General features: G+C 44.1%; 1 protein-coding gene across 1 annotated transcript; it reads left to right on the top strand.

Moving 5' to 3' along the window:
* Positions 1 to 20237, top strand: LOC136633213 (ras-related and estrogen-regulated growth inhibitor-like protein). Its single transcript, XM_066608760.1, has 5 exons — positions 1 to 19; positions 17376 to 17530; positions 17643 to 17696; positions 17781 to 17857; positions 18577 to 20237. The coding sequence occupies exons 2-5, from the start codon at positions 17410 to 17412 to the stop codon at positions 18988 to 18990; spliced, it is 666 nt and encodes a 221-aa protein (XP_066464857.1). The 5' UTR covers positions 1 to 19; positions 17376 to 17409; the 3' UTR covers positions 18991 to 20237.
* The last annotated feature ends 1999 nt before the right edge of the window (positions 20238 to 22236 follow it).

The raw sequence follows: 22236 nt of genomic DNA, 5'->3' as shown, positions 1-22236 counted from the left end.
CTGACTGATCACTGGACTGGTAAGATAGTTAGACTCTTAGCCCTGATCTATAACAGGAGGGCCCCAAGGTAGGGGTGCCCTTTGGGGGTTATTCAAAGTGTATGGAGTCAATGCTCCCAGATAGCACCTGTTTGTTTTACAGGAAGCTTACACCAAGCAAACCTAGTTGCAGTTCACTCGATGTGGTTGATCGCTGACCTGGTTGGCGCTTAGGCGCTTTGCCAAGACCTGCAGCAGAATAGTACAGAGCAACGCAGCTATACCCAGGTTAATTGGAATATAGTTAGAGGTAATGCTCCAGAGTAGCACCTGTCTGTTCTAGAGGAAGCTATTCTGTTTGCAGCTTCATCCCTATAGTACACCCAGAGATTCCCCCTTAGTTGATATATAATAGAAGCAAAAGATAGATAGATGGAAAATAAAAAAGATAGTGTCTGTAGCCCAGATGGTAGGCTAGGGAATGAAGGATCGTCCAGTATTGACCTGCTTATATACCCAAGTCACCTCCTACAAGGGGGTTGGTTTGTGTTAGTTCGCCAATCATAATGCGGTACGCCCATCTGTCACCTAGCCATGCGTGGCAAACATATTCATCCGTTCCTCATTAATTCAAAAATGATATAGTCACCCCACATCCTGATTTGGTGAGCCCGATATAGGTATCCAGATACTTATACTGAGTTGACGATTGTACGTATCGTCCCGTAACAGCGAAAGAGGGTGGAGGCAGGACTTGGCGCGTCAGCCGATGTGAGGGTGGGGTTATAGCGCGTTATCGTGACGCGAGTCATCGCGGCCAATCCTGGTGACTGGGGTGGAGCCCCGCTGGTTACCTCGTCATGTTTCACTGCGTCATCCTCACGCCCAGTGTTTAGGCCAATCAAAATGGTAGGGTGGAGCTAGAGCGCAGTCCACATTGGGATGTAATCGGACGTTAATGCGTCATGACGTCATTGTGTTACGTCATGACGTTCCTGCGTTGCATCTAGTGGAACGCATAGGGGGCCATGGCTCCGTTACGTGGAGTCGTGACGTGCCTGCTTTATATCTAATGCGACGCGTAGGAGGTCATGAATGACGCGTCTTCGTGGTATAGAAGCTCCCTGTTGCCGATAGAGACAGGGGCGGTATCTGTTTTCATAGTCCCATCCCCTTAATGCAATGTTAAAGGGAGGTGGATTAATGGAATTGTGTCGCAATTACGTTTTTAACCCAATACTATCTGTTTACGGTTTTTGTAGCAGAAGGTGGGTCTATATAGAAAAAAGGAGGAATATAAGGAGTGTCGGGGGATGATATTAAGTTGGGTGTAATTTGATAACAAATAAAGTTACTGAAAAAACAAAACATGGTTGTTAGTGATAGTTGGTTACAGTTGAATTCCATTCATAAAGTTGTAATTGATTAAAAGTGTTATGGCACATCACGAGTGTAACCAAAAGGTTTAATGTATAAGGTAAGTACTTGATTTTGATGTGTTAATAATGATACATATAACTCGAGGTGAGATAACTTGATGCTTTGATGATTGACATCCCTAAAGGTTGTGGGATACAACCGATGCGGGCGCGAATGTGGCAATACATATTATAATCGATCATGTGGATGTAACTTAGATCATCACATGTGATCAGAGTTATTTGTTTCTCATTGCACGCGGAGGCCATAGGTCAAATATCGAAAAAAATCCGAAAAACTGATATAGGGCCCTAGTCTGAAGTGAAAACTGTGTCTCGATTTTTTTCTAAGGATTATCAGAGAAAACAATTAAAGTAATATTCTTGTACATAGGAGCAGTATTATAGTAGTTATATTCTTATACATAGGGGGCAGTATTATAGTAGTTATATTCTTGTACATAGGGGGCAGTACTATAGTAGTTATATTCTTGTACATAGGGGGCAGTATTATAGTAGTTATATTCTTGTGCATAGGAGCAGTATTATAGTAGTTATATTCTTGTACATAGGGGGGCAGTATTTTAGTAGTTATATTCTTGTACATGGGAGCAGTATTATAGTAGTTATATTCTTGTACATAGGGGGGCAGTATTATAGTAGCTATATTCTTGTACATAGGGGGGCAGTATTATAGTAGTTATATTCTTGTACATAGGGGGCAGTATTATAGTAGTTATATTCTTGTACATAGAGGCAGTATTATAGTAGTTATATTCTTGTACATAGGAGCAGTATTATAGTAGTTATATTCTTGTACATAGGAGCAGTATTATAGTAGTTATATTCTTGTACATAGGGGGCAGTATTATAGTAGTTATATTCTTGTACATAGGGGGCAGTATTATAGTAGTTATATTCTTGTACATAGAGGCAGTATTATAGTAGTTATATTCTTGTACATAGGAGCAGTATTATAGTAGTTATATTCTTGTACATAGGGGCAGTATTATAGTAGCTATATTCTTGTACATAGGGGGCAGTATTATAGTAGTTATATTCTTGTACATAGGGGGCAGTATTATACTAGTTGTATTCTTGTACATAGGGAGCAGTATTATAGTAGTTATATTCTTGTACACAGGAGGAGTATTATAGTAGTTATATTCTTGTACATAGGGGGCAGTATTATAGTAGTTATATTCTTGTACATAGGGGGCAGTATTATACTAGTTGTATTCTTGTACATAGGGAGCAGTATTATAGTAGTTATATTCTTGTACACAGGAGGAGTATTATAGTAGTTATATTCTTGTACATAGGAAGCAGTATTATAGTAGTTATATTCTTGTGCATAGGAGCAGTATTATAGTAGTTATATTCTTGTACATAGGGGGGCAGTATTTTAGTAGTTATATTCTTGTACATGGGAGCAGTATTATAGTAGTTATATTCTTGTACATAGGGGGGCAGTATTATAGTAGCTATATTCTTGTACATAGGGGGGCAGTATTATAGTAGTTATATTCTTGTACATAGGGGGCAGTATTATAGTAGTTATATTCTTGTACATAGAGGCAGTATTATAGTAGTTATATTCTTGTACATAGGAGCAGTATTATAGTAGTTATATTCTTGTACATAGGAGCAGTATTATAGTAGTTATATTCTTGTACATAGGGGGCAGTATTATAGTAGTTATATTCTTGTACATAGGGGGCAGTATTATAGTAGTTATATTCTTGTACATAGAGGCAGTATTATAGTAGTTATATTCTTGTACATAGGAGCAGTATTATAGTAGTTATATTCTTGTACATAGGGGCAGTATTATAGTAGCTATATTCTTGTACATAGGGGGCAGTATTATAGTAGTTATATTCTTGTACATAGGGGGCAGTATTATACTAGTTGTATTCTTGTACATAGGGAGCAGTATTATAGTAGTTATATTCTTGTACACAGGAGGAGTATTATAGTAGTTATATTCTTGTACATAGGGGGCAGTATTATAGTAGTTATATTTTTGTACATAGGAGGCAGTATTATAGTAGTTATATTCTTGTACATAGGGGCAGTATTATAGTAGTTTTATTCTTGTACATAGGGGACAGTATTATAGTAGTTATATTCTTGTACATAGGGGGCAGTATTATAGTAGTTATATTCTTGTACTTAGGAGCAGTATTATAGTAGTTATATTCTTGTACATAGGAGCAGTATTATAGTTGTCATATTCTTGTACATAGGGGGCAGTATTATAGTAGTTATATTCTTGTACATAGGAGGCAGTATTATAGTAGTTATATTCTAGTACATAGGGGGCAGTATTATAGTAGTTATATTCTTGTACATATGAGCAGTATTATAGCGGTTATATTCTTCTACATAGGAGCAGTATTATAGTAGTTATATTCTTGTACATAGCGGGCAGTATTATAGTAGTTATATTCTTGTACATAGGAGCAGTATTATAGTAGTTATATTCTTGTACATAGGGGGCAGTATTATAGCAGTTATATTCTTGTACATAGGAGCAGTATTATAGTAGTTATATTCTTGTACATAGAGAGCAGTGTTATGGTAGTTATATTCTTTTACATGGGGGGGCAGTATTACAGTAGATTTACTCTTTACATAGGGGGCAGTATTATACTAGTTATATTCTTGTACATAGGAGGCAGTATTATAGTACTTATATTCTTGTTTATAGGAGGCAGTATTATAGTAGTTATGTTCTTGTGCATAAGGGACAGTATTACAGTAGTTATATTCATATATCTCAGTATGAGGATGAATCGTTCCTGGAGTGGAGCAAAGTAAGTATGTATTTGCAAGTGTTTACAGAAAAATTCCATGAAATTGCCTTTTTTTGCATTGACCACTAGGTGTCAGTCTTGTACAGGCAGTACTAAAACCCTGTAGAATACATATTGCGGGATCTCCAACATCTTTTGGTGTTTTAACTTTGCTTCTAATTTGTGATGTGAAAGAAAAAGTAAACAATATAACATAAAATATTGGAAATATGCAATAACAAGACCCCACTTATAAGTGCACGGTCTAGTACATGATAACAGTTTTTAGGGTGTGATTGTTCTCATTACAAGAAACCAGATAATCTTGTAGATATGAAATCACATGGTTTCTCTGAGAACAATCACACTTTGCTCTACTGGCGACACGGTACCAAACCTTTTTTCATAGTTTTTAGGGTAACATGTTGTGTAGATTAGCAGTAGTAGAGATGTATATGAAGATAGCAAAATTTCTTGCTCTTTTTTTCCACTAGGTGTCAGTACAGATTCACAACTTTATAGGATGGCAGATGTGAAGTCATCATTCCCAGTGCTGTATTTAGGAGGGGGCAGGTGGTGTGTGCCACAGGTACTGGGTGCCAGGGTGCGCCAACAAGCTACTGTGCATTGCATATGAGCCATGTGATACAAACAGTGTTAGGCCATCAGCCATTTTATTCTGTGTTTCGGCCTAAAACCAATATTCAGCATCCCATTTTTTAATCCGCTGTATAATCCCCATCCAGGCCTTGAATAGTTGGAATGCAGTTATAGAAGTTTCTTAGTTCCCCTTGCCTGTTGATATTCACAATCAGGACAGGCCATTGTCTCACCTTCTTTCCTCTCCCACCTGTATTTATTTGGGCAGTATTAGTAGTTGTATGACCATGCACTTGTTAATGAAGTCTTAGAAATATCATTCACCTAGCAGAGGGCTTCTTGCAAACTTGCCAGAGCTTTCCCTTCAGATTAGGGAAAACTTTTTAATAAGAATGATTAGTTATGTGAGGGTCCTAGCCCACTATGAAATATATTTTCTCATTCGGGCGGCCCAGCTGAATAAAACACACCCGCACATGTTTCAGTACGGCCCTGGAGCCCCCTCAAGCTACACATCCCCAGACCTGCTTCTAATTCACGTGTCACGTTTGATATCAATGAGTAGATTAAATCAAGACCAGAAATATGGCAGGCATATCTTCCAGATCGGAGGACCTTGTGCGGAGATATGACCGAAATGGGGAATTATGATTTTTCAGAGCTCATACAAATCCAACCCTCCCTTCTGTTACGATCGTGTGGGCAGGCAAAGCACGGGGCCCACACGATCGTGACCAAAGGGGACGCACGCGAGTATCACCAGGGTCAAACAGGACTCACATTGGTTTCAGGCAACTGACCCTGTGCTACAAGGAGAAATGAGAGTGGCCCTACCTGAGCGGGGACATTGCCCCAATAAGGGCAGCCCAGCGGTCTTCGGATCTGGGCCCTAGCTGATCCTAGGAGCCACGCACCAGAACAGGATGCATTCACATGCCACATGACAGACCCAGAATACACTGCATACAACATGCAACCACTAGTAACAGATTGGAAGCTGAATATAAATACCAGGTATTGGTTGACATTTTGTACAAGATGTTGAAAGCTAGCAGGCCACTTCACGGCTCCTGGTTATACTGCTAGTCCCTACACTAACCAGGAGTCCAGCAGAACCAGACAGCATTCACGCAACACGCTGCAACTGTACACAACACAGATTGCAGGACACACAGCAAGCTAACACAAAACTGACAGAATTTAAACGTACAATCGGACATAAACCAGATCACACTGCAAACCTCACCAGACAAGCATTCATGACTGCTCACCTTAGGGGCCATACAGACTGACCAGGAGCTGGGTTTATATGTGAGCACAGATCCAGGGGATTGGCTAGCAGAAAGTACCACACCCAGCCAGCTCAATCATTAACCCTGAGAGTGCTGTGCTGCTGGAATCACAATAGTACAACATGTCTCAGCAGCACACGTAACACCTTCTCTGTATGACCTCAGAGGGGGCAGGGGGATGTGTGTTCGGGGGAAGCCTTTATCATTTAGGACTCCACAGATCCAAATTGTCAGACCACGGAGATATGCTGCTGCATATGGACTGCCATGTTTTTGCTTCTAGGAACCCCGCCAATCAGACCCTTTGGGCCGTGTATCCCAAAATCTGGTAACTTTCTTTTTAATTTCTTCTTGTTTATTTTAAAATACTGTCTTGTTGTGTATTAATACTGTATAACCTTATACTCCCGTGTGTCATCTGTATATTTTTGTGTGTATATATATATATATATATATATATATCTGCACTGCTGGTCTTTTTTCTAGAATAAATCTACAATTTATTAGTCAGCCTTGTCCATTTTAAAACAAATCATATCTCCGAAGAGTGTGTTCATAATTCATAGTCTGGGTCCCAGCTTTCATTTACAGCTGGTAGTGCAGCATGTGTATCGTGCGCAGCATTGTAGAGCGCTGGAGTGCCTTAGAACAGACCAGGTGGTGATTTGAGCTTTCACTTTGCATGCTTGCAGAAGCCAGGGAAAGCTGGGCACAAATCCACCTGTATTCTAATGACTCCAAGCTAGCAATTCGATTGAGTGATCGATCAAGGCTGTTCCATGGCGGTTGGTAGTGGCAAGTGCGTTTAGAATAGTCAATCCATGAGTAATCTGGGACAGAGGTTGGATCGATAGGAATCACCCCCTCTCTCCCTCTCTGCTTTCTGTGACAAGCCACTCTCCTATAATGCTCCAGTACTGATATAACCTGCAGTCAGATCATATATGTGACCGATTTCAGCTGTTCCTCTTTTGGTACTCCAGCACTCATGTAACCTCCAGAGAAATCATATATGTGAGCTCAGCCACTCCTCTTATAACGTTCTAAAACTGATACCCCTAGAAACAGCATATATCTGACTGATATTAGCCACTTATCTTCTAACTCTCCAGTACTGATATAACCTCCAGAGACATTATATATGTGACTGATATCAGCTGCTCCTCTTATAACTCTCCAGTACTCATACAACTGCTGGGGACATTTAAATCAGATATGTGACTGATATAAGCTGCTGCTCTTACAATGCTTCAGTACTATTATAACCTTCAGAGAAATTCTACATCATATATGTGATATTAGCTGCTCCTCTTATAATGTTCCAGTACTTATATAACCTACAAAGACATTTACATCATATATGTGACTGATATCAGTAGCGGTTCTTATAATGCTCCAGAACTGATATAACCCCCAGAGACTACATATATGTGACTAATATCAGCAGCTCCTCTTATAATGCTGCAGCACTGTTATCACATCCAGAAACATCATATATGTGACTGATATCAGAAGATCCCCTAATATTGCCATAGTACTGATATAACTTCCAAAGACCTTTTCACCGGTATATATATATATATAAAGATGAAAGCCCTTACTGACTCACTGACTCGCCACTAATTCTCCAACTTCCCAATGTCATAGAAACATGAAATTTGGCACAAGCATAGATTATGTCCAAAATAGGAAAAGTAAAGAGGTACCAACTCAATTATTCAATTCTAGTGCAAAAGAACTAGTGTCCAAATTTTATGTACGGAATCTAATTCTCTCACTTCCCGATGTCATAGAAACTTAAAATTTGGCACAAGCATTGATTATGTCATATATAGAAAAAATTAATGGGTCCCAACTCGATTATTCAATTCTAGCGCAAAAGAATTAGCGTCCAAATTTTACGTACAAAATCTAATTCTCTCACTTCCTGATGTCATAGAAATTTGAAATTTTTTTCACGAGCATTGATTATGTCATATATAGGAAAAGTTAATGGGTCCTAACTTGATTATTTAATTCTAAGCGTAAAAGAATTAGCGTCCAAATTTTACGTACGTAATCTAATTCTCTCACTTCCTGATGTCATAGAAACTTGAAATTTGGCAAGAGAATTGATTATGTCATAAATAGGAAAAGTTAATGGGTCCCAACTCAATTATTCAATTAAAAGTTAATGGGTCCATACTCTATTATTCAATTTTATGAGCAAAAGAATTAGTGTCCAAATTTTACGTACGTAATCTAATTCTCTCACTTCCTGATGTCATTTTATATAAAGGAAACGTCGCATGGTTACCTCCACATGGTGTTTCCTGGGTAACGCAAAGAACCATGCAAAATGATAAACATATTTCTTTCCTCAGTATCTCTAAAGTAACCATGACTTCATGAGATTTTCTGTGTGAATACCAGATAAACTCCAGTACCAAATTAACTCGGGCAAAGCTGGGTATATCAGCTAGTACATCATATATGAGATATCAGCTGCTCCTCTTATAATGCTCCAGTAGTGATATAATTTCTGGGGACATTTATGTAGCAGCGCAGAGTTAGTGACCCTCTCGTTCTGTGCTTGTCCACCCCATATGGATATGCCCTAGTATATTTGTGTGTGTTTGAGTTATTTTTGGTGACCTCTTGGGGTCAATGTCTTATGTTGGTGTCACCAATCTTGGTTGTGTCTGCGTTCTTGTCTCCCTAATATTCTGTGTGTGATGTAATTGGTAGAGAGGTTGAAGGCGGAGTTTAGTTGGTAGAGAGAACAGGAGAAGGAGAAATGTAGTCGGGTTAGGCCCAGACTCATCTCATTTATCATTGAGATAAATCACCCCAGGGGACCTGAAGTGAAACTCAGCTATTGGCGTAGGAGTCGGCGCAGAATGCTACACACTCCCCTGCTTAAGTACAGCGTAAAGGGACTGTACCGACGCTGCTACTGCAAGTCGGAGGACAAGTTCTGGTGTGAATGTTTGCCCCATAAATGTCGCAAGGTGAGCGAGGAAAGGTCGTGAAGAGTAAGAAAAGATTGCGTATGTTTGTTTCCCCTTGTCTGGAGTGCTCTCTCATGAACCTTCCATCAGATAACTGAGACTGATGATTACTGTAGCTCGAGAGAAGAGTGTTTGTCTAATGCAAGAGTGTCGGAAAGAAAAGAAAAGGTGCCAGTAATACTGTACCAAAGACTGTTGCTGTATTGTACTTGGAAAATTAAAGTTGGAAACTTTCAGTAAAAACCGTGTGCCTCAGTTTTTGAAACTACCCTTTGAATGTGGATTCATTATTTCGCGTTCAATGACTCATTACTGGAGTGGGGCACTGGCGTCACGTGGACAGTTAAGTTATCATTTCTCTACAAGCACCGCTACTGTCTTTTAGCCTTGCATGCTGCTGGTCCAGACTGTGTTTTGCGATGTGACGAGAGGAGATGGTAGAGCCATCGTGAGCGACCATTTTTGTTCCCTGCTGTCTCCCTCACCCAAAGGTTTGACCCTGGCCGCTGCATTTATATCAGATTTGTGACCGATATCAGCAGCTCCTCTTATAACTTTTCAGTACTATTATAACCTCCAGAAACATTTAGATCATATATGTGACATCACCTGCTCCTCTTATAATGCTCCAGTATTGATATAATCTTCAGAGACACCATATATGTGATATCAGCTGCTCATCTTATAACGTTCCAGCACTGAAATAACCTCCAAAGACATCATATATGTGATTGATATCAGGCGCTCCTCTTAAAACACTCCAGCACTGATATAACCTTCAGAGACAAAATATATGAGACTCATAGCAGCCGCTTCCATTATAACCCTCCAGTACTATTAGAGGATCCAGACTGTAGGATCTTCTAATAGTACTGGAGCGTTTTTTCATACACAGAGCTTCCAGTTACTTCCTGACAGGTAATTACATAACCGTGAGCCCGGAGCCTGTGAAGTGATGCATTTTGGGATTGCTGCACCAGTAAACATTGCGCCAGCGCTTCTTAGAAAGCCATTAGGGACTGGCATTTGGGTACATTCATGGAAAAGCCTCCAGGAGACACAACCAGAACAATGAAGGCTCATTCCTGCGTCTCATCGCAGATCGGAATGAAAGCCAAGTGAAGATGATTCACAGCCAAGGGCCTGTAATTAGAGGCTCGTTGATACCGGTTACAGGATGCCCGCCGTCCTCCGATACCCAGTAACAGTGAACAGAACTCATCGAGAGGGCATATGAGGGCATCATGCAGAGATTGGCACCTGGAATGTCTATTCAGTGATAGTCGAGGTGTGGTGACGGCTCTATGGGCTCCTCGGCATGTAATCTGTGTAGAAGTGACTTGAGGTTTTGGGGTGACATTATACACATATATGTAGTACTCTGTCATTCATAGCCATATCCACCATCCACGTGAATGTAAGCTGCTCTGCACACGTGAGGAAGGATTATTGGATCCTACAATGATCATTAATATTTAATGTCGCAGCTGGAAATATTCAGTAAAAGAAGGTTAGGGAGTCAACCGCCTGTTATGTCGCTTCCAAACCAGGTCATCCGTCTGCCCCAATAACCCACATCTCATGTAAATCATCAGCGGACATCTACATACATATAGAAAAAGCACAAGGTGTAATAATCTGCAGCATATATCACTATCTGGTGCTAGAGAGGACAGAGCGATGTTCTGCAGATCTTTAGAGAGGTCAGTGGTGTAATAAACTGCAGGATATATCACTATCAGGTGGCAGAGAGGACCGAGCGATGTTCTGCAGATCTCTAGAGAGGTCAGTGGTGTAATAATCTGCAGGATATATAGCTTATCAGGTGGTAGGACAGAGCGATGTTCTGAAGATCTCTAGAGAGGTCAGTGGTATAATAATCTGCAGGATATATCATGTATCAGGTGGTAGAGAGGACAGAGCGATGTTCTGAAGATCTCTAGAGAGGTCAGTGGTGTAATAATCTGCAGGATATATCACTATCAGGCGGTAGAGAGGACAGAGCGATGTTCTGCAGATCTCTAGAGAGGTTAGTGGTGTAATAATCTGCAGGATATATCACTATCAGGCGGTAGAGAGGACAGAGCGATGTTCTGCAGATCTCTAGAGAGGTTAGTGGTGTAATAATCCACAGGATATATCACTATCAGGTGCTAGAGAGGACAGAGCGATGTTCTGCAGATCTCTAGAGGTCAGTGGTGTAATAATAATCTGCAGGGCATATTCTTCCACTATACAAGGCACTTATCAGGCCTCACATGGAATACTGTGTACAGTTCTGGATGGTATTAGTGTATCTTGACGCTACCAGGAAGTCCTGGTGGAGGCAAGATTGACAGGGGGTGATGCCTCCTGAACCTGATAGGCTGAACAGCTGGCTCGCCTGGAGGTCCTGGCAGCCCACTAAGAAAGCCTTTATTGGAGCTTAGCAGCATACAGCGGTCCTCAGCTGCAGGCACGCCGCCTCAGTTCTTCTAGCCTTCTCATAGAAGTAATCAGCAAATAGCTGCCGGCAGCAGCAGACCCACAGGGGCCCCCCCTTTCTCCAATGTCATGTTGACCTTCCGCAGGGAGACCAGAGCAGCGGGGGCAGACACTGTCACAGCTGGCCGTCTGCACTGTGCGGGAGCACATCAGTGATCCCACTGCACAGTCGCGACACAGCAACAGGAGCCGCGGGACAGCAGCAGGAGCAACAAGAGCATCTGCGGCGGCTCATTGTCAGTGCATGGACGCGGAAGACGGGACGTCACGGAGCAGAGAGCCGCGGGCCAGCACGGAGCAGGCAGTCGCCGGGCGGGACGCAACAGAGAGCCATCGGCAGTGACTGTGGGCTGAACCTCCGGCCGGCCGGAAGGCATTCCACAAAAGCGGCGGCGGTGACAGCGGTGAGAGTCACAGCTGCTGCGTCTCCATTGTTTTTTGCGGGCTGTGCTGCTTATAAAGCTGCTGTAAAGCTGATAATGTAAGCCTAAATGGGAAAACAACCCTCATCCTAAAGGCATCAGGGTCAGCTAAAAGCAATGGTGACGCTCCCAGGACCTTCAAGGCGTGAGCCAATCAGGAGCTAGGGGTGTGAGAGGGGCATTCCTCCTGTTAAACCCCTGGCGTCAAGATACACTAATTCCATTCTAGACAGCCATGCTCAGGAAAGATGTTGCAGTGCTTGAGGGGGTCCAAAGAAGGGCAACAAAACTAATAAAGTTAATGGGAGGACCTGAGTACCCAGAGAGGCTCAAAATTGGAGACGACGGTGGCGAGTGCATGGTTCCTCCATTCATCTATCACAGAAGGAAGCACAACTGAGGAAACTGAGTAACCAGAGTGAGGAGCGTGACTGTAACGGAGAAGAGTAAAGTGTATGCGATATCTGGTCTGACAGATAACTGAGACTGCGGATATTCTGAGGGAAGAGTGACTTCTGGATACAAACCTGTTGAGGGAAGAATAAGGAACAGGGGTGTTTGCGCTGTAATGCCTAAGACTGTTAAATTACGTTTATTGGAACAATTTGCATTGACTGTACAAGTAAAAGAAAACTGTGTGCCTGCTTGACTGTGGACTGTCGACTGTGTTATTTGTAACAATCACCAAAAAGGGTTACTAGCGTCATAAGGACAAACAGGTAATAAAGTTACCCAACACTGCTATTTATACCGGGTCCTGCATGCGGCTGGGCCTACTACACCTTGGGTCTTTAAGGGGAAGATGGTAGAGCCATCCGTGACACGTTATTTGATTTTTCCCAACCATCTTTTTCGGCCAAAGGACTGACCCTGCCTGCTACAGAAAGTTTCATCACCAACACAGAAAGGGGTTCTTTACTGTAAGAGCAGTGAGACTATGGAACTCTCTGCCTGAGGATGTGGTGATGGCAAAATTGATAGACGCGTTTAAGAGGGGACTGGATGCCTTTCTAGAGCGCTATGATATTACAGGATATAGACATTAAATAACCAGCGGGGTTGTAGATCTGGGTCTTGGAGTCAGGAAGGAACTATCAATTGTTGATCCAGGGATTATTTTGACTGCCATTATGTTATCAGGATGGACTTTTTTCCCCCAAGAGGGCTAATTGGCTTCTGCCTCATTAGGGTTTTTTTTTGCCTTCCCCTGGATCAACAAGGGGGGTGGAAACAGGCTAGACATTGTCTCCCTTCAGCCTAACGTACTATGTTACTATGTATCAGGAGGCAGAGCACAGAGCGATGTTCAGCAGATTACTAGGTTGGTGGTGTAATAATCTGCAGGATATATCACTATATATTAGGAGTAGAGAGAACAGAGCGATGTTCTGCAGATCTCTAGAGAGGTTAGTGATGTAATAATATGCAGGATATGTCACTATCAGGAGGTACAGAGGACAGAGTGGTGTGAGAGAAGGAGAGGCTGGGGATGTGAAGAATCTGTTTAGTGGAGTTGTGTCTGGTTCTGGGGTGTCTGGTGATCTGGCGAGGAGTGGGGACCCTATGGGTCTCAGTGGAGTGCCTAACCAGCCCAAGCAGGAGGGGTGTTGAAATGCCATGGGGAAAGATAAGTCCATAAAATCCATGATTGCTCCTGGTGGGGAAATGCGTCCTGCTGCTGAGACCCTGAGGGATAGTGATGTGGCTGAGAAAACCAGAAGGATGGAGAGACAGGAGACGACTGACAGTTCCACTGCATCCTCCCGTGAAGACAGTACGGACGAGGAAAGCAAGAAATGGCAAAGACAGAAGAAAAAGGGTTAGGAAAGAATAAGAAGGAACAACAGAGGTCCTTCCTCTCTAGAGTGGGATGATTCGGTCCCACTCATTTTGGGACAGATATCAAAGGAAGGCCCAAGTGGTTCCCCTCTAGTCGACCTCTCTAATCAGTTCCAAGCCCTCGATAACACCTCCTCTTCCCCACCAGGGGTAGAGGCCGAGGGTGAGGTGCCGGAAGTAGTGGCAGGAGTGTTGGCAGAGGTCTTTGGAGGGAAAGCCCAGGGGGACACTGGATCTCTTTCTAAGGAGGGTCTGGTTTCCTCTGGAAAGGGGGCTGCCCTGGGGCCAGAAGATGATGGTGAGGAGCTGAGTGGGAGCACGGGCGGAGGTATAGATGTTTCTGTTTAAAAAGAAATAAAGGGGAGACTTCCTCTGCATTTTTGGTTTTTGAGAGGGATTTTGGAAAGTACCACTCGCCCGACCCCTACAGGAACTGTAAGATGTCAGTGAGTTGTAAATTGGTCACGGGTCTGTTAGACACTATGGGGTCTCTGAAAAGGTCCAGATAAAGGAACCCTGGAGATCATAAGATCCTTCTTCTCGCGTCTCTTCAGTGGGAGGAAACTTAATAGAGACAGAATCTCGGTTTTCCTGGATGAAACCGTTCCTGAACCACGAGTAGACCTTCTCTTGATGTTTTAACAGAAGCAATTACGGAAGAGGAAATTGAACTGGCGATTAATGGGCTTCGGTCCAAAACACCACTAGGCCCTGATGGTTTAACATCCGAGTTTTATAAAGCCTTGAAGAAAACTTTGGTTCCCCTCTTGACCAAGGTTTTCAATGAATGTCTGTCTATCCTCAGGCGTTATACCTTAGTCAATGAAAAAGACTGCCCTAATTATTCTGTCAAAGGGTAAAGATCCGTTCCGTATTGAGAATTGGGGTCCCATAGCGCTCCTCAATATGGACAGAAAGTACTTTTCAGTAGGTTGGTGAAATTTGTTCCCCCGTTCCTTTCTGGGGCTCAGCACTGCTCTGTTCCCGGTCAAAGCACGTTTAGCTCTGTGTTGAGTGCCCGGGAGACTGTGGAGCCGGGCAGGGCAGGTCTCTGGAAGGGGTTTTTACTTTCCCTGGATCAGGTTAAAACTTTGAATGAGTAAATCATGAGTACTTTCGTTCTGTCCTTTTGAGATACGGTCTGCCAGTGGGATTTGTAAATTGGTTAAAAACTTTATATTCAGGGGACAATTGGGTTGGCCGTCCTTTTGGGGTTGGGTCTGGCGTCTGCCAGGGATGCCCTCTGAGCCCCTTGCTCTACGCATTCTCTGTCGATCCCTTCATCAGAAGAGTAGATGGGGGACCATTGTCGGGGGTGAGAATGGACCCAGGGTCCCAGGTTTGGCCTTGAGGATGGTGGCATATGCTGATGATGTTACTATCTTTGTCTCCTCTCATGAGGAGGCGGGGTGGGTGATGTTGGACATTGACTGCTACTCGGAGGTCTCCGAATCAAAGATCAATCGGGAAAAGTGTGAGAGTCTCTGGCTGGGAGGTGGAGACCCTGATTTTGATCTTCCGAGCACTGTCCCAGAACCCATGGTTTCCATTAAGAATTTAGGCATTGAATCTGAACAAGGGAATTTTACTGAGAAAAACTGGGAAGACAGATTGAGGAATGCCACTCAAAAGGTGGATCAATGGAAAGGGTAGTCCTTGATCATGAGAGAAAGAGTCTACTTGGTGAAAATCTACCTGCTCCCTATGTTAATATACGTGGGAAGTGTATGCATTTTGCCAAAATCTTAAACCGCAGGTCTACAGACTGTTCTTCCAGCTGCTATGAGGGAATAGGTTGAACCCAGTCAGGAGGAAGGAGGAGACTAGGTGGGTTGGGTATGGTCAACCCAGTGGTATTCCTCGTTAATACCTTTTTGAAAATTAATATCTCAAACCTCTGAACAGAGAGGGCTCCTCTGTGGGTATCATCCTGTAAGGGATGGTTTCAGCCTTTCTTCCAGGAGTGGGAGACAGGAGGGTGAGTGAAGGGCCTTTGTACATCGCACGGACATCTCCCGGCTTATGTTGCACCAGTTCTAAGGTTTTACACCAATGGGAGCTAACTAGGTGGGAAGTCAGGGTGCTGACGAGGCGTGTGCTTGGTCGGAGGGTTTTGGCAACCCGCTTTCAAAGTCCACTGGTCCTCAGGGACTTCTCAGGTGGGGATTTGAGGGTGGGGTAATTTCTATTAAATTCAGTAAGAATCCCCTTGAAGTATTGGGACTTGACCTGGTGCTGCTTACATAATAAGCTATGTGTGGGGGACAACTTGAAGCACGGGAACACTGAGGAAAGGGGTTCTCACCAGAAGACGTGTGGGAACACTCCGGAGAGCATGGATCACTTCCTGCTTCATTGTCCCTTTAATATAGAGGTCTACGAGAGGGTAGGGGCTTCCATCGGTTGGCCTTGGCTGGCTGACCTCACCTATGAGAGGTGTTATGGTGCATTCAGAGATCTGGGTGGCAGGGACTTTATTTTTAGTAAGTCTAGTGGTTCCGTATTACACATGTAAGTGTAAGTAGGAACATTCTCATTGACCTGGTGAAGGTGCTTTCTCTGGAGTTTGAGAGGTTGGATAGGACCAGGGTCACCTTCCTTTGGAGGGGCATTTGCTTTGGGGTTCCGTAGCCTAGAGAACTCTTTATTGGTGTTGTTTTGTTTTTAGGTTAAAGTTGACTGTAAGGCTTACAGGACCCGAACCAGGGCTGGAGGGCCATAGAGCCCTCGGAGGTATTGGTTAGGTTACATTTTATACATTTATGCCAGGGGGTCAGGTATTATGTCTTTTGCGTTGGGAGGTGGGGTTGTATTACATCATGTGTCATGGCAGAAACTTGGTTTGGAGGAGGGGGGATATAATGTATCTTTATCTCTCTCTCTCTCTCGATATATATATATATATATATATATTTTTTTTTTTTATTTTTATTTTTTTTAATTTATTTATTTTTTTAAACTCTGTTATTGCATTCCACATACATATTGGTAGGTGTTGGCAGTGGATCAGGGTGTGGGTATGGGATACATGGCTATGTGGTATGTGTTTAAATTTGATAACTAATATGTGTTTGTGTTTTCTTTTTAGTACACGAAGTCTGCGGAATTATTAGTTATGGTTTGTATATTTTTGTTTGTATATAAATGGGTATGAATGGTTCTGCGGCCGGACCGGCTCTTCTCTTGGTTTTGTAATATATTTGATATAATAATAAAAAGATTTGCAGATCTCTAGAGGTCAGTGGTGTAATAATCTACAGGATATATCACTATCAGGAGGTAAAGAGGACAAAGCGATGTTCTGCAGCTCTCTAGAGGTCAGTGGTGTAATACTCTGCGGTGTGGTAGTTCTGCTCTGCTGATGACAGGATGCTGGTGGTGGCGGCACACACACATGTCGGCCCCCTGCAGGGCTCAGTGCTTTGGTCCTGTAAACATCAGTCTCCATGCGGTGGGCTGTGATTGGCTGCTGCAGCTGTCCCTCGCCCCGGCTGTGCCCGCCCCTCTGCTATAAGTAGCTGTGCCTCCTGGCTGACTTCTCACATCTTGCCAGTCTTTCCACTCTGCAGTCTGATCCCGGATTACAAATGGTTGTACAAATCAGCAATAGCCAGCAGCCGCACACCAAGATGAGCGACATCAGCCGCCAGCAGCAGAAGGTGGAGGCCAACATCCTGGTCCTGGGGGCCGAGAACGTGGGCAAATCTGGTAGGTGCCCCTATAATGTCCAGTGTGCCAGGTCAGCTCCTCTGACAAGTCCTTACTTACATTGTAGTGTCCGCGTGTTACATTGTGTTAATCCGTCCTCTTCTTTCTGCAGCTCTGACAGTTCGGTTCCTGACACGGAGGTTCATCGGGGAATACGTGGGCACAGGTGAGATACGAGAAGCGTAATAATATGGATATAATGTTTTGTGCCCCGTGGGTTATACTCAACCCCCTCATTTATACATTGCAGAGTCCATCTACACACACAACGTCAGAGTGGACGGCAGAGAGACCTTCTTCAGCATCTGGGACTCCGTCTGTCCGCAGGTAAGTCGCTGACTATAATCTACAGGGGAGCTGGTCGCCAACTAGTGCTGCTGCTATTACACCACTGATAGAGATCTGCAGAACATCGCTCTGTCCCCTCTACCTCCTGACAGTGATATATCCTGCAGATTATTACACCACTGACCTCTAGAGATCTGCAGAACATCACTCTGTCCTCTCTACCTCCTGATACATAGTGATATAGCCTGCAGATTATTACACCACTGACCACTAGAGATCTGCAGAACATTACACTGTTCTCTCTACCTCGTCATACATAGTAATGTCTTGCAGATTATTACACCACTGACCTCTAGAGATCTGCAGAACATCGCTCTGTCCTCTCTACCTGCTGATACATAGTGATATAGCCTGCAGATTATTACACCACTGACCTCTAGTGATCTGCAGAACATCACTCTGTCCTCTCTACCTCCTGATACATAGCGATATATCCTGCAGATTATTACACCACTGACCTCTAGTGATCTGCAGAACATCGCTCTGTCCTCTCTACCTCCTCATACATGCATTACTCTGTATACTCCCCATTCTGGGTGCAGCCAAAACATGTCTCCAGGCAGGTAGTGATGCCCTGTAAGCTGCTGGCAGGTAGTGACGCCCATATATTAACCCTGTAAGCCGCTGGCAGGTGTAATGGCGCCATACTGCTTGTCACCCGGCTTCCGTAGTAACACATTTTCTTCCTCCGTCCACAGAATCCGGACCTGCAGACCTGCGTTAGCGAGGAGCAGCTGCGATGGGCCGACGGTTTCATCTTGGTCTACAGCATCTGTGACCGCGACAGCTTCAATGTGGTGCGACAACAGTTGCAGCGAATCCGCCAGCTCAAGAAGCGCCACGGCGCTGCGCCCATCATCATCGTGGGCAACAAGCGGGACCTCCAGCATCGGCGCCAGATTTCCAGCGAAGAGGGACGCTTGCTCGCCATTTCTTCGGACTGCGACTTTTTTGAGATCTCGGCAGCGGAGGCCTATCACGGGTCCTTGGTGGTCTTCCACCAGCTGCTGGAGGCGGTCAGGGAGAACAGGAGCTCCAGCAAAAAGACCGCGGGCATCAAGGGCATCGTGAGGAGCGTGTCCGCCGTCTTCGGGAAGAGAAGAACAGAGTGATGCGCTGCAGCTCTGATGTCGTTGCTCTCAGGACATTTGTAGTCCAAGCTAAGACGAGACCGAGGACAAGGACTTAACCCTTTGAAGATGGGCATTGCCCTCTTTTCCAGCTGGGCTGCTATAAGGACTCTCAATGACTTGCATTACTGCCCTCAGAGGGGTCGCGTCAGCGCCGCTGTGCCCCCTAGTGCTGCTGCAGTGGTTTTCATTGTGCTCGCCTGAATGCAAACTGTTATGCAAACTTCTGAAAGTGTTTGTGCTGGCACAGGGCATTGCCACATGCTGGCACAAGCTGCTCGGTTGTGTGTTGCGATTTGCCCCCGCTGCTAGGTATCTACACATGTGTCAGATATTCCAATCCCACAATGCACTGGGGGAGGACTATAAAGGGCTAGCTCTTCTGGGGGATTTATTACTGTTGGTGTAGGAGTGCTATTTGCACTATGTGGGAGAACGGAGTTGGAAGCTGCGGCGTTCTACCCTGCCTTCTGTAGCGCTCCTGGAACGGCGGTTAATAAATTCGGAGGGTGTGTAGACATTTGCAAAATGTTCTTCTACAGGGTTAAACAGTGGATACTACGTATGGTAGCCTAGGAACTAATAATGTAACAGAGGCATGAGGCACTTCATGCCTCTGCCATTTCTGGGGAATTCATAGGTGACCCCATTTAGGTTTAACGGGTGTTATTCTTAAACGGGTTGTCCAGTTAGAAACTACTGATGGCCTATGGGATAGGGCATGTATAGTAAATCACCCAAGATCCCCAACGAACACCTGTTTGCTGCCCTAGTGTGCTCATGCACCAAGCAGATTTCTGCAGGAAGCAAACAGCTCCGTTCTCACTGCAGTGGCCAGGCTTGGTATTGCAGGCAAATTTCCCACTGAAGTGAATGGCCTGTAACACCAAGCCTGGCCACTGTAGAAATCAGTTCAGTGCATGATCACAAAGGCCCAGGGAACAGCTGATCAGAGGAGGTCCTGGGCTTCAGCCCCCTGCTGATCTACTATTCATAATATAGCCTGAAGATAGGCCATTAGTAGTTTACAACTGGACAACCCCTTTAACCCTTTGCATCTGTAGCTGCTCTCCTCTGTGTGACGACACAGAGGCTGTACATATACATGTATATATAACTTATGGGAGGAGGAGGGACGCCGCTGTTTACATGGAGTTTGTTTATTTTTATGAAATTTCTGGAAAGTGTAATTTTTTTTGTTTACTGCAAATAAAATATTTAACACTGAAGATTTCTGATCTGTTTTCTGTGATGGATGATTATTATATGACGTTTATCAGGATGAGTGATGTCATCGCTGGTGGGAACTACATATAGCACAAAACATTGCTGCCATCCATGGCTGCCAGATGTCACATGATCTCAATGCTACAAATGGCAAGAGACGCTGTATAAGTCCGGCCATTTTTAGACAGCAGAGGGCATATTTGCCAGCCAAGCACTTTATGCCCTGGTCAAAGTAAGGTTTGTGCCAGCATGAAGTGCGACAAATGTATTAATATGTGTGGGCCTCTTGATACACGTTTCATGTTTGGTGGAACGCCGTATGTCAGACTGTAACAGACGCCAGGAACGAGCTGGCGCAGGTTTCAGCTATAATTTACGTCAGTTGCTGGCATAAATTACTTTAAGGGTGCATGGATGGAAGCATAGCTTTAAAGGGAAGCTCCACTTTTAGTTATCTTCTGACACATTCTTGCCACCAGGGGTCCCAGCTCTTGACCACCACCAAATCCCTTTTTGGTGGTGACATAAGGGCACATATACTTGATGGTTGCAATAAAGGCCAGTTCTGTGCAGCAACACTATTGAGGCACACACACTTGATAGTTACAGTAAGGCACAGTTCTTAGCAGTTAAAGCACAGGTTCAGGCACCCGGCAGTTACAATATTAGGGCACACATGAATTGTTATAAAGTGAAGTTCTTGGTAGTGACACTGTTAGAAGACATATATTCTTGATGGTTACAATAAGGCACAATTCTTCACAGAAATACTATTAGAGCACATACATTTGATTACAATGTGGAACAGTTCTTGGCGGTGACACTATTAGGGCACATATCCTTGATGGTAACAAAAAAGGACAGTTCTTTGCAGCAACACCATTAGAATGCATATACTCGATCACAGTAAGGCTGCCCGTCCACAGGCGTAGTGATATCCCGCGATGGATCTCTGCCGCGGGAGACGCCACCGGGGAGCAGGAGACAGCTGACGGTTCTCCGCACTGAGCCTATATGACAGACTCACCGCGGAGAATCGCGGCAAATCACAGCATGCTGCGATTTGCCGCCCGCGGTTCGAGAGTCACTATGATTCTCCGCTCGTGGACAGGGGGGCTGCACTTTCCATAGCAACACTATGGAAAGCGTTCACTGTGTACCCTGTGGCTGGATTATTGCCACGGGGGGCGCAATGAAAATTCGCCCGTGGACAGGCAGCCGAAGGGACATTTCTTTGCACTTACAGCACCGGTTCAGGCACTCAGAAGTTTTATACTAGTAGGGCACATATGCTTGATGGTTACAATAAAATAAAGTTGCTGGTAATGACACTGTTACAAGGCACATATTCTTCATGGTTACAATCAGGCAGTTCTTGGTGGTGACACTAGTAGAAAGCACATATGCTTAACAGTTAGGGCGCCTACCCACTTGCGTTGCCGATTTTTGCGTGTAAAAAACGCGGCGTTTTTGCGCATTTTGCTCGTTTTTTGTGCGTTTTTTGCACCCCTCCATTGACAATCATGGGTGCATTAAGAGAAAAATAAGGAGACATATGCAACTGACAGTTCCTATGTGAAAAAACCCCACGAAACGGAAAAAAAAACCCAGATGGACAAGAACACATTCTATACTAATTGCTCTTGAGAAAAAACGCAAAACATCACAGGAAAAAAAATCGCAAGTGGGTAGGCACCCTTATGGTGCAACATCTTTAAATAAAAGCCTATAAGGGTGCCTACCCACTTGCGAATTTTTTTCAATGGAGGGCTGCAAAAAACACCGCGAAAAACGCGCAAAAACGCCGTGTTTTTCATGCGCGAAAATCGGCAACGCAAGTGGGTAGGCGCCCTAACAGTGCCAGAGACCGTAATAGTACTTGACAACGTTTCTAGTCTGTTGCAATAGGGACGGGTCAATATGCAAAAACTCACAGTCCCTGTGGCAGGGCACACTTCCCTATAGTTGCTGGCTTTCACCCTGCTCAGCAGTTTTACACCA

Source organism: Eleutherodactylus coqui, chromosome 6 (genome assembly GCF_035609145.1).
Source record: "Eleutherodactylus coqui strain aEleCoq1 chromosome 6, aEleCoq1.hap1, whole genome shotgun sequence".
Lineage (NCBI taxonomy): Eukaryota > Metazoa > Chordata > Amphibia > Anura > Eleutherodactylidae > Eleutherodactylus > Eleutherodactylus coqui.
This window is presented reverse-complemented; position numbering and strand designations above follow the sequence as displayed.

Excerpts from the sequence above, each read along its gene's own strand:
- LOC136633213 (XM_066608760.1), top strand. The coding sequence starts at position 17,410 with ATGGTTGTACAAATCAGCAATAGCCAGCAGCCGCACACCAAGATGAGC. Across the intron at positions 17,697-17,780 it reads CGGGGAATACGTGGGCACAG|AGTCCATCTACACACACAAC; the intron begins GTGAGATACGAG and ends TATACATTGCAG. Across the intron at positions 17,858-18,576 it reads GGGACTCCGTCTGTCCGCAG|AATCCGGACCTGCAGACCTG; the intron begins GTAAGTCGCTGA and ends CTCCGTCCACAG.